Below are 11,932 nucleotides of genomic sequence, written 5' to 3' on the forward strand. Positions count from 1 at the left end.
CACGTACAAAGATCTGAGAACTGCCATCACTTGCAACCCTATATTCATTATAACTGATTTTGCAAAGATGGAACTGTGGGAAATATGCTCAATTCCAGATATGATTAGTCAGAGGAACGTCACATCAAGTTGAATGAGACTGACTCCAAGTGTACATATATGAGAGAACTGGAATCTTAAAAATGTGGCAACCTAATCTTTTATTCTTAGATTAGAGGAAGGATTTACCCCTGCTAGTGCTAAATGTAAAAGAGCAAAGAAGGAAACTGTGAGATACATTTGGTGCATTAGTTCCATTTTTCTTGGAATGCCAGAGCTAGAATACCTACTAATCCACAATCATTCTCTGTTCTAAGAATGCACTGGGTGAGCCACACAGCAAAGCTGAACTTCCAGGGCTACTCAGAATGATCCACTGGGATTATCTGAACCTCACCTGTCTGTAGGAAGGAAAACCGCATTTCTTTTGACCTCTGCCTCTGGCTGTTGAGATTCAGGCACATGCTGCCCGTTTGAGCTCCTGCTTTGTTCCTTGAATTCCTTGTCCCTTGACAATCTCCTCTCCTTAACTTCACAGGAGACTCGATAGGCAGGCCCTTCTAGATCTGTTCCTACACCTTCTTCTCCACTGGAACTCCTCCGGAAAGCAACATAACCCTTAGGCCCCAGGTGAATGGCTGAACCACCATCCTGGCTGAAGAAAGAGCGTACCAGACGAGGCCTGTCAGAGCTGGTTGGACCCTCATTGTTGGGTTTTTCTATTTTGGCCAAGATTTCCTCCACTGTGGTCCCGGGAAAACGCTCTGGCTTGGTTGCTACTGGCACTGGTTTCACTTTAAAGGGAAGTGTGCATTTGTGGATACTAGAGGATTCTCTACATTCCGTCCCAGAAGCTCCTTCAATAGCACTGGATTTTTTGGTGGGTTCAGCATCTTCTTTCTCTCCAGATAGCTTGCCAGCAGTGGAGAAAGAAGACGAAACCTCTTTCCCATTCGTAGCTTCTCTTGGAGAGCACTTCAGGTTAAAGGAAAGACGCTTTACAGCACTGCCAGCTCCACTGCTATATGGCTTAGGCCCAGCCAACAAATTGATCTTTTCTGCAGAAGGCACCTCGGAAAGAGTCTGACGCAATCCAGGCAGAGGCTTCACTGGCACAGCTGGCTTAGGGAGAACGCAGGGCTTGGGTTTCACAGGTGGCTTTGGACGGGCATCCCCTGGCAGGAAAAAGAAGCATTTAATAGGAAATTAAATGTCAACACATAGCCATTAAATTATCAGACTCCAATATAAGAATTCTCAGTCTAGTCAAAAGCCTGAAATCAGTGTTTCTAATGTCTTTTATGCTTAATTTCCCAATTTTCAGGGGCTATTATTGCAATCTGTGCTCTATGCTGAGGAAAAGGTTCAACGGTCCATTGTCTTCCTGGCAAGCATAAAGTAGCTTGCTTCTGGAAAGATTAAGTCCTCTCAACCTTTTAACAGTAGAAGCTTGTTCAGAGATGACAAGAATCTGTCATTAGGCAAGTGCAACAGCATGCATGTATTCCAAACACCCTTGTTTCTTTCCAATAAAAGGCTGCAAGCAGTGCTGAGCTGAAAATGGGGTGGTGGTGGGGGAAGTAAAGTGGGCATAATTTCTTAACATTTTCCATGAAGAATGCATGCAACTTTGAACCCAGGTCAGACTGGATGAACTTCTGGCTTATCAAGCCTGCGAATCTCAGGTGATAAAGAAAAATATAACCCAAGAAGGACCCTATGGATCGCATGTAAGGTGCAGCAGTCTCAGGATGAAAAGTAGGATCAATATTTGATATGACCACCAGGTTCAACATGGTTAAAGCTCCTGGTGGATTATATCACTTTAGACCAGTGTCTCTCAACCTTGGCAACTTTAAAATGTGTGGACTTCAACTCTCAGAATTGGCTGGGGAATTCTGGGAATTGAAGTCCACACATCTTAAAGTTGCCAAGGTAAAGAAACACTGGTTCAGACTACAGGAGGAAGGAAATGTTGGAATCCTATCTTGTGTCCTGAAAAAGTAACAAAAAAACCTTCCTGTACCTACAAAACTAGAATGTCAACAAGAAGTGTTCTAGTTTAGTGTTCAATATTTCAGAAGGGGAAAAGAGAATTATGCATTAGAGTACATCAGAAAACGTTCTCCCATACATGCAATTTGCAATACTACAGTCCAGAAAGAGCCGTTTCCTATAATATTCAGCACTTAATTCTTAGGAGAACCACTCCCTTAACATCAACAGAAAACCTGGCAGATCACCAAGTGATCACCAAGTGGTAAGGAACCCAGTTCTGCTGCCCCTTGGGATATACCTATTTCAAGGCTGCTGGATGGTGGCTTGGATTCTTTACGGCCATTGGCAGCAGTAATGGAAAATGAAGAACACAGTGATTGAGGTTTAGAATCCATCACATCAGGCTGGGACTCAGAACTCAGCATAAAGGCCAGCCCCTAGGACACACGAACAAAAAAGAAGGTTAGGCATTTTGCAAAATCCTCTCATGAGATAACCAAGACTGATGGCACAGCACTGACGTTAAACCATCTAAATGAAAATTCACCAATACTTTTGCTTGTTATTTCTAGCTAGATTTTAGCTTTAACATAAGGCACCATTCCTTCTCTCTCTCTCTCTCTCTCACACACACACACACACACACACATATAGTCATTTTAGGCCACTCCCAGGGCAGGCTGGAACAAGGATGAAGGGAGCAGGACTCTCACAAGCAACCAGGCCATGACTCACACTGAAGGATCAGAACCTCAAATGCATCAGGTTTTAGGCTTCCTAGCCTAGGCTACTGCCCTGTTCTGCACAGTACTGCCCTTGAGCCACCTTCCTTCGTCACACCCTCTCCTACCCTGCCAACTTTCTTTCTTTCTTTCTTTCTTTCTTTTTCTTTCTTTTTCTTTCTTTCTTTCTTTCTTTTCTTCCTTCCTTCCTTCCTTCCTTCCTTTCTTTCTGTTGTCAGCTCTTGTCACTTCACTACAGCACTCCCATTTGGCTGCTTTTCTAATCAGAGCCATCTTCCTCCTTCCAAGTTCCTTTCAGCTACCTCCCTCTCCCCCCAGTAATGGGAGAATTTCAGCTCAGCGCCATCCCAGCTGTATATGCTCCCAACCAGGATATGCAGGGCAGGGAGTAAACATCTGGAGTACTTCCCCTCTCCTGATTTCTCAATCACTTGGCAGAGCCACTGGTATTCAATGAGGTAAAGCTGGGGCCTGCTCCCATCACTACAGCAACGACCTCCCACTAGATTTCAAGAATGGGCCAAACTCTTTCTAAGAAGGGAAACAGCCAGCATCTTGGTTACAGAGAGCATGTGTTGCAGAAACTGTTCCAATTGGTTATATTCAAAACAGAAGGGGACCCCAGAATGAGGGCTTGTGAAGAGCTCCCTTTTAGCCATACAGAAAAAACTGGCACAATGGGCAAAGGGAGGAGATTGAGTCATCCCTGAAAGAATGTAAAGAGACCCCCATTCTTAGCCTGCATCTTGGGGACCAGCAAGCATCTTCTTCCAAGCCTGAATGAGGGAGACTGAATAACAGATTGACAGCTGTCCTCTTGCTGCTTAGCTCTTCACCTCATCTCTTTATATCTACAAGCCAACCTCTCTTGCAAATAACGCTGACTCAGGTTGAATCTTTGCATCACCCACATACAGGTAGTCCTCATTTAGCAACCACAATCAAGTCCGGCAACTTGGTCATTAAGCAGAGTGGTTGCTAAGTGAAACAACAACAGTGCTTACGATCTTACTTCAGCTTTCCTTTGCTTTACAGACCTGTGAAGGTCGTAAATGTGAGGACTGGTCATAAGTTACTTTTTCATCACTGTCATAACTGCAAACAGTCAATAAACAAGGCAGTCGCTAAACAAGGACTACCCGTACTGCTGTTTTCTATCCTCTTCTCTTTTCCTAATCCTAATTCCAATTACACACAGCCCTGCCTCTTGAAGTACCATCCAATATAGACTACTCAACCTGTTTTAATCTACAAAGGCACCCAACAGTTACGATGGCTGGAATTTCTGGGAGTTGTAGTCCCAAGATATCTAGAGAATCAGGTTGTGGAAGGCATTTGTCAACCAGGATAAAACTGAGAAAGACACCAGTGTGCCAAATATAAGGTAATCTAATTACATTTCATTAAACAGTTCAGTCCAGTGCACACATAAGGTTAATCTACATAAATGTTACTTGTCTCTGAAAAAATAATGTATATGGAAAAAGAGAAAGAAATGCATTCATTATATTAGATGGCTTACACACTGAAAATAATGTAAAATAAGTATGAAGTAACCTTCAAAGAGGAAGTACATACTTTGGGAAAATATACACAATGAGTAAACAAAGAACCAAGAAAAAAACCTTGTTTGGCTGAGGATATCACATGATGAAAAGAATGTACTGAGTTTTTGAATAGGAAGAAATTATCACAGTAGAATTCTTTTCCTCGGAGTATTTCATGTTGCAAGAAACCTGGGGATGGGGGGGGGGGTTCTTTCACACTTGTTCTACATCTTGTTTTGCAAGCCCTATAAACAAACTGATTTTTCTATTACAGTCTTTCAGGGAGATGCAAGCTCTAATCCTAACATAATCCTAACCCTAGATTTTCTATAAAGCAATTTGCTCATAGAAAAAAAATGTAGCTGGGAGGGCTTAAAATTAATTGTAATGCATCTTTAAAGAAGGTTTGGGGGCAAGGAAACACATCATATTATCCAAGTGACCCCTGGGCTACAGTGATGAAAAGCTGATATACAGAAACATAAATCTGTAAAGTGACAAGTAAGGTACAACAACATAAGAAAGACAGGAAGATTCAGTGTGCAAAGAAAAGAAAGGCGTATAAAAGAAAGGCGTATAAGCAGAGTAGTTATTGCTATCTATATAGAAATGTTCATTGTACTTCCTTAGAACTTTGTGATGTAGGACAAAATTATTCCACATTATATATGGGGAACTGAAACAGGGAGACAGTGATTTAGCCAAGGCAGATAAAAGATAATGGCTAAGCACATATTTCAAGTAAAGCATCTAAATCTATCTAGTTACCACATGACAAGCAACTGAGCAGAAAAAAGGTTCCTTAGAACTTGAATCAGAATCAACATCAACTGCAACTTAAGATGTTGCAACTTTAAAAGTGACAGAAGAACACCCCTCCCCCTTCAAGATTATAAGAAGGATCTGGTTGAGGAAATCCTGAGGAGCAAGCAAATAGCAGAGAAAATGTAGAAGGAAGAAACTTCAGACACAGAGACGCCAAAAGGTATATGTAGGAAGGTAGCAAATGCAAAAACTGAGCCAAGAAATAGAAATAACAGAATGCCCAAAGGGCACTGTTAAATATCTATAGACACTCCTGTTGTAAAGCATTCATACCTCCAAGATATTCAGTAAAACATCTCCTACAGAAATATCCAGAGAAGAAGATCATGTAGGCCTTCTCTACGCTATTGGTGGATTAAGTGTCCATGACCAACGGTACTGATACAACCTATGACCTCCTAGCTCAAAATCAAGTTGAAATAGAACTGCTTTATTTCTCTTGAGCAGAGATGGGGACACTTGGCCTCCAGGTGGTTTAGACGTCAACTCCCACTCTCCTAGTCAGCCCAGGCAATGAGCATGGTAAAGCATGATAGTCCAACAATATCTAGAAGGCTAAATTTCCCTTCCTCTTAACAAAGAGGGCGACTGACACAGATAACTCCATACAATGCTTCTTATACTGTTTGTCTTCTCCAGCATAAAGCCTTGTTCCTTACTTGCTTCCAGGAATCCAAAGAAGTTTCCCCCAATTATTACTTTCTAATTCTCTCTTTTCCTACTACCTTTAAATAAATGCTGATCAGCAGTAATTGAAATATCTATTGTAACACAGCAATAAACCTTCTATTGCAATATATATTTCTTGCAAGCTTGTACTGAACTAACCTAGCTGTCCCATTTGGTTTGAAAATGTGACTCATTATGTGTAAACTCTGCCTCTCTCCATTCTGAGGAGTGTCCCTGCACCATTATCTGTTCTAAATGCAATCTAGCCTGAATCAGAAACTGTAGCAAAGACAGAAAATTGGGTGAAGTTAACAAACCCCTATTAATTTCAGATACATTAGCCTCTAAAACCACAGCTGAAATTGGTATATTTTTTTAAAAAAAACCAGAACTCCTCTATCATTTATACAAACACTCTTCAGGATTAGATGGACCCAGAGATGACTAAACATCCCCCCCCACCCCTCATTTACATCTTCAGCAATTTTGTTCTAAAAGGAAGAAAATAGATAAAAGGAAAAACCCTTGCAAAAAATATAGGTAAAATTCAATTCTCCTTCCACAGAAAGTTAGCAGCCATGTGGGAGGTCTTATGGGGAAAGAGCTGAGGGGGTTGGTTTCCCTCCACAGTAGTGATCGGCACTCCAAAAGGTGGAGAAGAGGTGATGTTTTCTCAGCACAACTATCTCTTCTGAAAGTGCTCCACTGTGTAGGAACGCATCTTGTGCAATTAGTACTCAGTCAAGCTACCAGTTTGAAACCTTATCATCTAAAAATATTCACACCTTTGGTCGCATTTCCTAGTAAAGGAATGAGGCAATGAGGCCACCTCCTCATTGAAGGAAAGTAGTCACAATGGAATTTATGAAAAGAATAAAAAGACAGGGAAAACTTAACACCATGTCATTCAAGTGCCCCAACCTGCAATGCTGTCTGAACTATAACAGACATTCAAGCAAATCCCTTGCCATTTCTGAATTCGTTTTGCATGTTATCCTGTCTATTCTGCTTATAAAATGTTTGCAGAAGGCATTGATTTCTATTATATGTGTGGAAGTTCACACATCAAAAGAGCCTTCCTGAACTTGGGGAAGTTCCAGAAGTGTGTGCACAAACTCCCAGCCTTTTCCACCCAGAATGACCGCTGATAAGAAGTCTGGTGGGAATTGAAGTCCATATACCTGGATGATGCCCACGGTTAGAGAAGACTGCAAAAGAATCCTAATCTTAGCATGATCACAGCGCATACACGATTGTTATAAGAACCAGGATTAAAAGCCCTCATGGGATGGTTAACTGGGAGGGGCCTCCTTAGAGGAAGAGAAAAGCAAACAGCAGCAGATGGACTTATAAAAATGTGTAAGAATAGGGGGGTTAGATGAAACCACGCTGGCTTAATAAAAACCCAAGTATAAATTTTATGCTAAAGACTGTTAGGTTTATTTTAACATTGCTTTTCAGACAAGCGTCTTGCAAAGCAGTTTACATCCCTTAAAAGTAAGAGAAAGGCCCTGCCCACCAGCTCACAACCCAAAAAGACAGAGACACACAAGAGACAGGGAGTGGAGGGGAAAGGAAGAGCAATATGCTGGCATTTATATGCAATTTAAACTGGGCTGATCTTTGCTTCTGGAAGTTCTCCCTTGCAAAGCAATTTGTGCCTCTTGTTCCTTCTGCTGAAAGATGAATCCAGAACCACCAAGGTAGCTGGATGAGGCCAGAACGTGCTACCCTTCCAGTCCCCAGACAACTGTCTGTAGGATGATGTCCCCTGTGGTTGGTGGAGAAACTAATCTCCTCCCCCCTTGTCATGATGTTTTCTTTCTGGGAAGAAATAGTTGATGGCTCCTTTTAGCTCAGACTGATTTCCAAGAGAGAGATCCAAATAAAGAAATCCAAATAAAAACAGGGCAGAGGTAGGAGGTCCTCATAAAATTTTGAAAGCAAAATGAAAATGCTGCCTAAAGATCAAAGAATACAATTCTGTTAAGCAGATAGGAACATGGTTTTTAAGAATTGGAAGGTACAGAGGATTTCTAGCATACTCACCAGGACAAAGAGAATAGATTATTCCTATCACAGAAGGAGCTTCATGGTAAACAAGAAAAAAACAACTGGCTCCCCACACAAGACAGAAACTGTGATGCCAAAATGCCATTTGAAGAGTTCTCCTTGTCTGACTGGGACCACTCTTCCCCCAGGAAAGGCAGGGAATGGGAAAGAATGCGCTCCAAGAACAGGTCAGAGGGTGTATTTTAGGGTCACAGAGCCTGTCTGCACTAATTGCCGTTCAGTAAGTTTCAAACGGAGGTGTGGGCACCTGGAACCTCAGCCAAGAGTGGGAGCGGTTGGAGACAGGTAGCGCTGCAAAGAAGTCCAGGCAGAACAGGGTGGAAAGATTAAAAATAAGGGAAGACGGATGCCAACCAAAAGAAAACGAGGAACCACACGGTTCCAAATTTCGGCAAACAATCCAGGCAAGGAGCAGCAGCCGAGAAGCCCAGGCGACACACCAAGTAGCGTAGCCCCCGACCATATGGCACTAACCTCACTGGCCTTCCCGCTGCAGCCAGTCCGCCATCCTTCCCCCGCTATTAGCCGGTCAGATCTTCAGACCAGGCCTTTTACAAATCCCCGCCGCAATTAGGGTCTCCAGAACTGATCGCCGCCGCGGTGACTCAACTCCTCGCAAGCGACCTTCCTCATACCGTCCCGTCCCGTTTCAAAGCTCCCAACTCTAACATCGGGGGGTGTTCTCGGCCTCCCCACCTTTCACACGCGCCCTCCATACCTTCGCGCTCCTTTCCCTTTTCTCGCACCCCCTCATCCCCCAGCCGCGACCCCTCCCCCAACCTCTCCCGCCCAGAGCGTCCGGGCATCCCACGACTTTCTGCAAGCCGGAATTTCACTGCGCGGAATGCGAAAAGAGACACGCGGCGGTTCCCCACCTTCTCGGGGGCGGCTGCGAAAGGCTCCTTACCAGGCTCCGCGATCCGGGGCCCGACGGAGGCTCCGGCGATCCTCGCACTGTTTGCATATTCATGACGGCCCTATCAAGGCCCAGGCTGGCCACGCCTGCTCTAATTCATATTCATGGCCGCGGAGACACCCAGCCCCACGTGTCACAGCGAGGAGGCCACAGTGGTTACGGAAAGGCAGGGCCAGCGAGGGAGCCTCAGCTTACGTTTGACGAGAACCCGTTGCCTCCCGCCTTATTAAGGAAAAAACTGGTTTACGAGAACGGCTAAGGGGTGGGCCTATGCAGATGCGCCTCCCTTCTGTAACCTGAAGCATTTCTGCAATAACCTCCCCACCCTATAAGCATGGATGCTAACGAGCCTGTGATTTGCATTTTAAGTATGCGCAATAATTATGCGATGCTCATTCTCGCTGGTTGCGTCCTCCTATCGTTATGACTAATGGTCAAAACTTCGAAAGCAAGTCCTTGCCCGTGTAAGACTCCAACCCGCGCGGCTTTTTTCATTCGACAAGCACCAGTATATATCAACTGCGTAGCTAATTTCCACTCTTCCCTCCAGCAGGGTCGGGCAGGCAGCATCCAACAGGCACTACACCCACCCCAAAAGGAAGGCCGCCCCTCGTTCCTCAAAGCCCCGCCCAGATACCGATGATCGCAACTCTATGGGGTGAGGCTGGGTGTCCTCCGATCTCAGACATGAAGGCTTTGGACTGAAGAATGTAATTAATAACACGCCCGGGCAACTACTTCGGGACAGAGGTTTGCTGGTTCGCCGCTCTTTCGTTTTTCCTCTCTCTTAGGCTGTGACCCCATAGTCGCTAAAAGTAAGGACCGCTGGTCTGAATATGAGTTACTTTTGAGAAAGCCTGTCCTGTATGCAGGACACGTGCGCAGTTAACTTCTTCCCTTAGCCGGAACGCTGAATCAGAATTAAGCCCGGCGCGTTTTAGCGCCGCTTGTTACATTAACCCAGCCTCTGTAACTAAACTAGCAGTAGCCAATTCGTTATGTGCCATCAAGTTGGGGATGGCTCTTAACTACCAGTAGCCAGATTTTTTCTGGGATGATCTGTCCCCAACCTGGCCCTTCGAGCCTACCAAGGGTACATCCATCTATGCTGTACACTAACTCAGTCCATCCCTCTGGCTGCTGGTTGCCTTCTTCTCTTTCCTTCCCAGCATTATAGCTAGATCTTCCCATAAGGTGTCCAAAATATGGTAACTTGAGCCTGGTCATTTATGCCATGAGTGAGGGTTCTGAACTGATTTGTTCTGTGATCCATTTGTTTATTTTCTTGGCTGTCCATGGTGTTCTCATGAGTCTTCTGCAACACCAAAGTTCAAAAACATCAATACGCTTTCTATCCTGTTGGACTCAACAAGGAAAGCCATTGCAAGCCGAATTCTGATCTTTGTAAATACGGACACATCCTGGCATCTGAATATCTCCCCCAAAGCCTTCATTGCTACTCTACCAGGTGGTAGCCTGTGGGCTTATTTCTTGACTGCTGGTTCCTTTACTGTTGATAGTCTACAAAATGCCTGTTTCCTCCATTTGACTCAATGGGCAGGCAAGTGAAGTCAGTCCGGATTTTCTTACCTACTAAATGCTGCTATTGTACTGCGTTTTCTGTATTTTCCATGCTTTCAGTAATTTTTTTATATTTAATTCTCTTGGACAGTTCTCCCACGAACTCTGCAGATGTGCAGATTTTCTGAATCAAAATTCAAGGCCACTCCTCCTTTTTCATTGCTTTGCTAGCTTTGCAACTTCAGCTGATTTTCTCCTGCCAGAAAATTCACAGTCTTCTGGGGAATCCACTCTGAAAAGTCCAGATTCCAACAGTGTTTCCTCCAAAACAGATCTCCATCCTTACTTGCTCTTGAGCAGCCTCTATCAGCAAATTCGACTTTATGTTCCTTCCTGACTGCATCACTCACGCTTAGTAAAATGGAGTCCAAATCTAGAGTGTCCAGTGCATCCTCCAAACACAAAGCGGATGTCTCTTCATCACTCAGTCTGCATTCTGTCCCAGCCTCTCCAATCCCTTGCAAGCTTGTTTGCTTCCCATTTACCGCTATGATCTGCCCTTTGCAACTTGTGTCAAGATCAACAAAGAAATCTTTATTTTTAAACATTGGAACAGTCGCTCCACTATCCGGGTTGTTTACCTGGATAGAGTTCAGCTCACTGTGCCATTTGGAGGCTCTACCAGTGGAATATCTTTGAGAAAGGCACCACCTTCTTCTTCCTCAAAGGCATCACTTCCTGCCCTTTGGGGGTCAAGCGTGCCTCCTTCTGCAGCCTTTTCCTGCTTGGCTATTTTTTCTTCCTTTGAGAGGAGAAGTTAGTTAGCTAGTTCTTTCTTCATTTGCATCTCTGAAGCACTGACTGGGGGCATTTGCCTCCTTGGGGCAAAATGCCCTTATATGTGATCTCCTTTTGCAGACAAAGCAGAATTGTTCTCTAGCCTTGAAAACAGAGGCTTCAGAGAATGTCTCTGTTCCCATTAGGTATTCCTGCTTACGTATTCTGGACATTATAATCTGATTATTGTATGTTTCACTACATTAAAATATTGAGGCAGAGACATCCAAACAAAAATATCTAGAACATCACCATTATTTTTTTTATAATTTTATTGAAGATTTTAATTACAATAGTAAAAGCAAATACAAATTAAACACAGAAAGGGAAGGAGAAATAGAAAGAATAAAAAGTGCAAAGAAAGAAGAAGAAAGGAAGATAAAGAAAAAGAAGTGACTTCATAAAAAGTATAAACAAATTTGACAACTCTTTACCACCTATAAGGTTACAAATATCTCTTCTTCCCATAACCCATCCCTTATCTGTATGCAAATCCATAAATCATCAACTTTTCAGCAAAAAGTCTGTAAAGAGTTTTATAGAAACATGTCTTATTTTAACCTTGGTCAAATAAACCAACTTTATATTCTTTCCTTTTACTTCTAACAATCTAAATCTTTAATTCATTCAGATGTTGTTGTTTGGTCTCTCTTCAGTTTTTCTTTTTCCCATCCCAAAGGCTTCTTCAACACTTTAGCAAACCTCTTTTGTAAATCCAGTAAAAAGTCATTATCCAAGTCATTCTCTTGATTTATCATTTGTAT

The 11,932-nt window shown here is 43.3% G+C and overlaps 1 protein-coding gene across 4 annotated transcripts in view; it reads right to left on the bottom strand.

The window, feature by feature from the left end:
- TNKS1BP1 (tankyrase 1 binding protein 1) overlaps positions 1-8,919 on the bottom strand; it is a 31,173-nt gene extending 22,254 nt beyond the window's left edge. For 3 of the 4 annotated variants that reach the window (XM_063289099.1, XM_063289098.1, XM_063289097.1), the window contains exons 1-3: positions 8,802-8,919; positions 2,336-2,474; positions 437-1,214 (exon numbers count right to left, since the gene is read on the bottom strand). In XM_063289099.1, coding sequence (XP_063145169.1) covers positions 437-1,214; positions 2,336-2,474; positions 8,802-8,864 — 980 coding nt within the window. In that variant the 5' untranslated portion in view covers positions 8,865-8,919. Of the gene's footprint in view, positions 1-436; positions 1,215-2,335; positions 2,475-8,769 lie in introns of all 4 variants that reach the window. The other variant, XM_063289100.1, reaches the window with a different exon arrangement.
- Positions 8,920-11,932: the final 3,013 nt, after the last annotated feature.

The sequence above is a fragment of the Candoia aspera genome, chromosome 1 (assembly GCF_035149785.1).
Source record: "Candoia aspera isolate rCanAsp1 chromosome 1, rCanAsp1.hap2, whole genome shotgun sequence".
NCBI classification, from domain to species: domain Eukaryota; kingdom Metazoa; phylum Chordata; class Lepidosauria; order Squamata; family Boidae; genus Candoia; species Candoia aspera.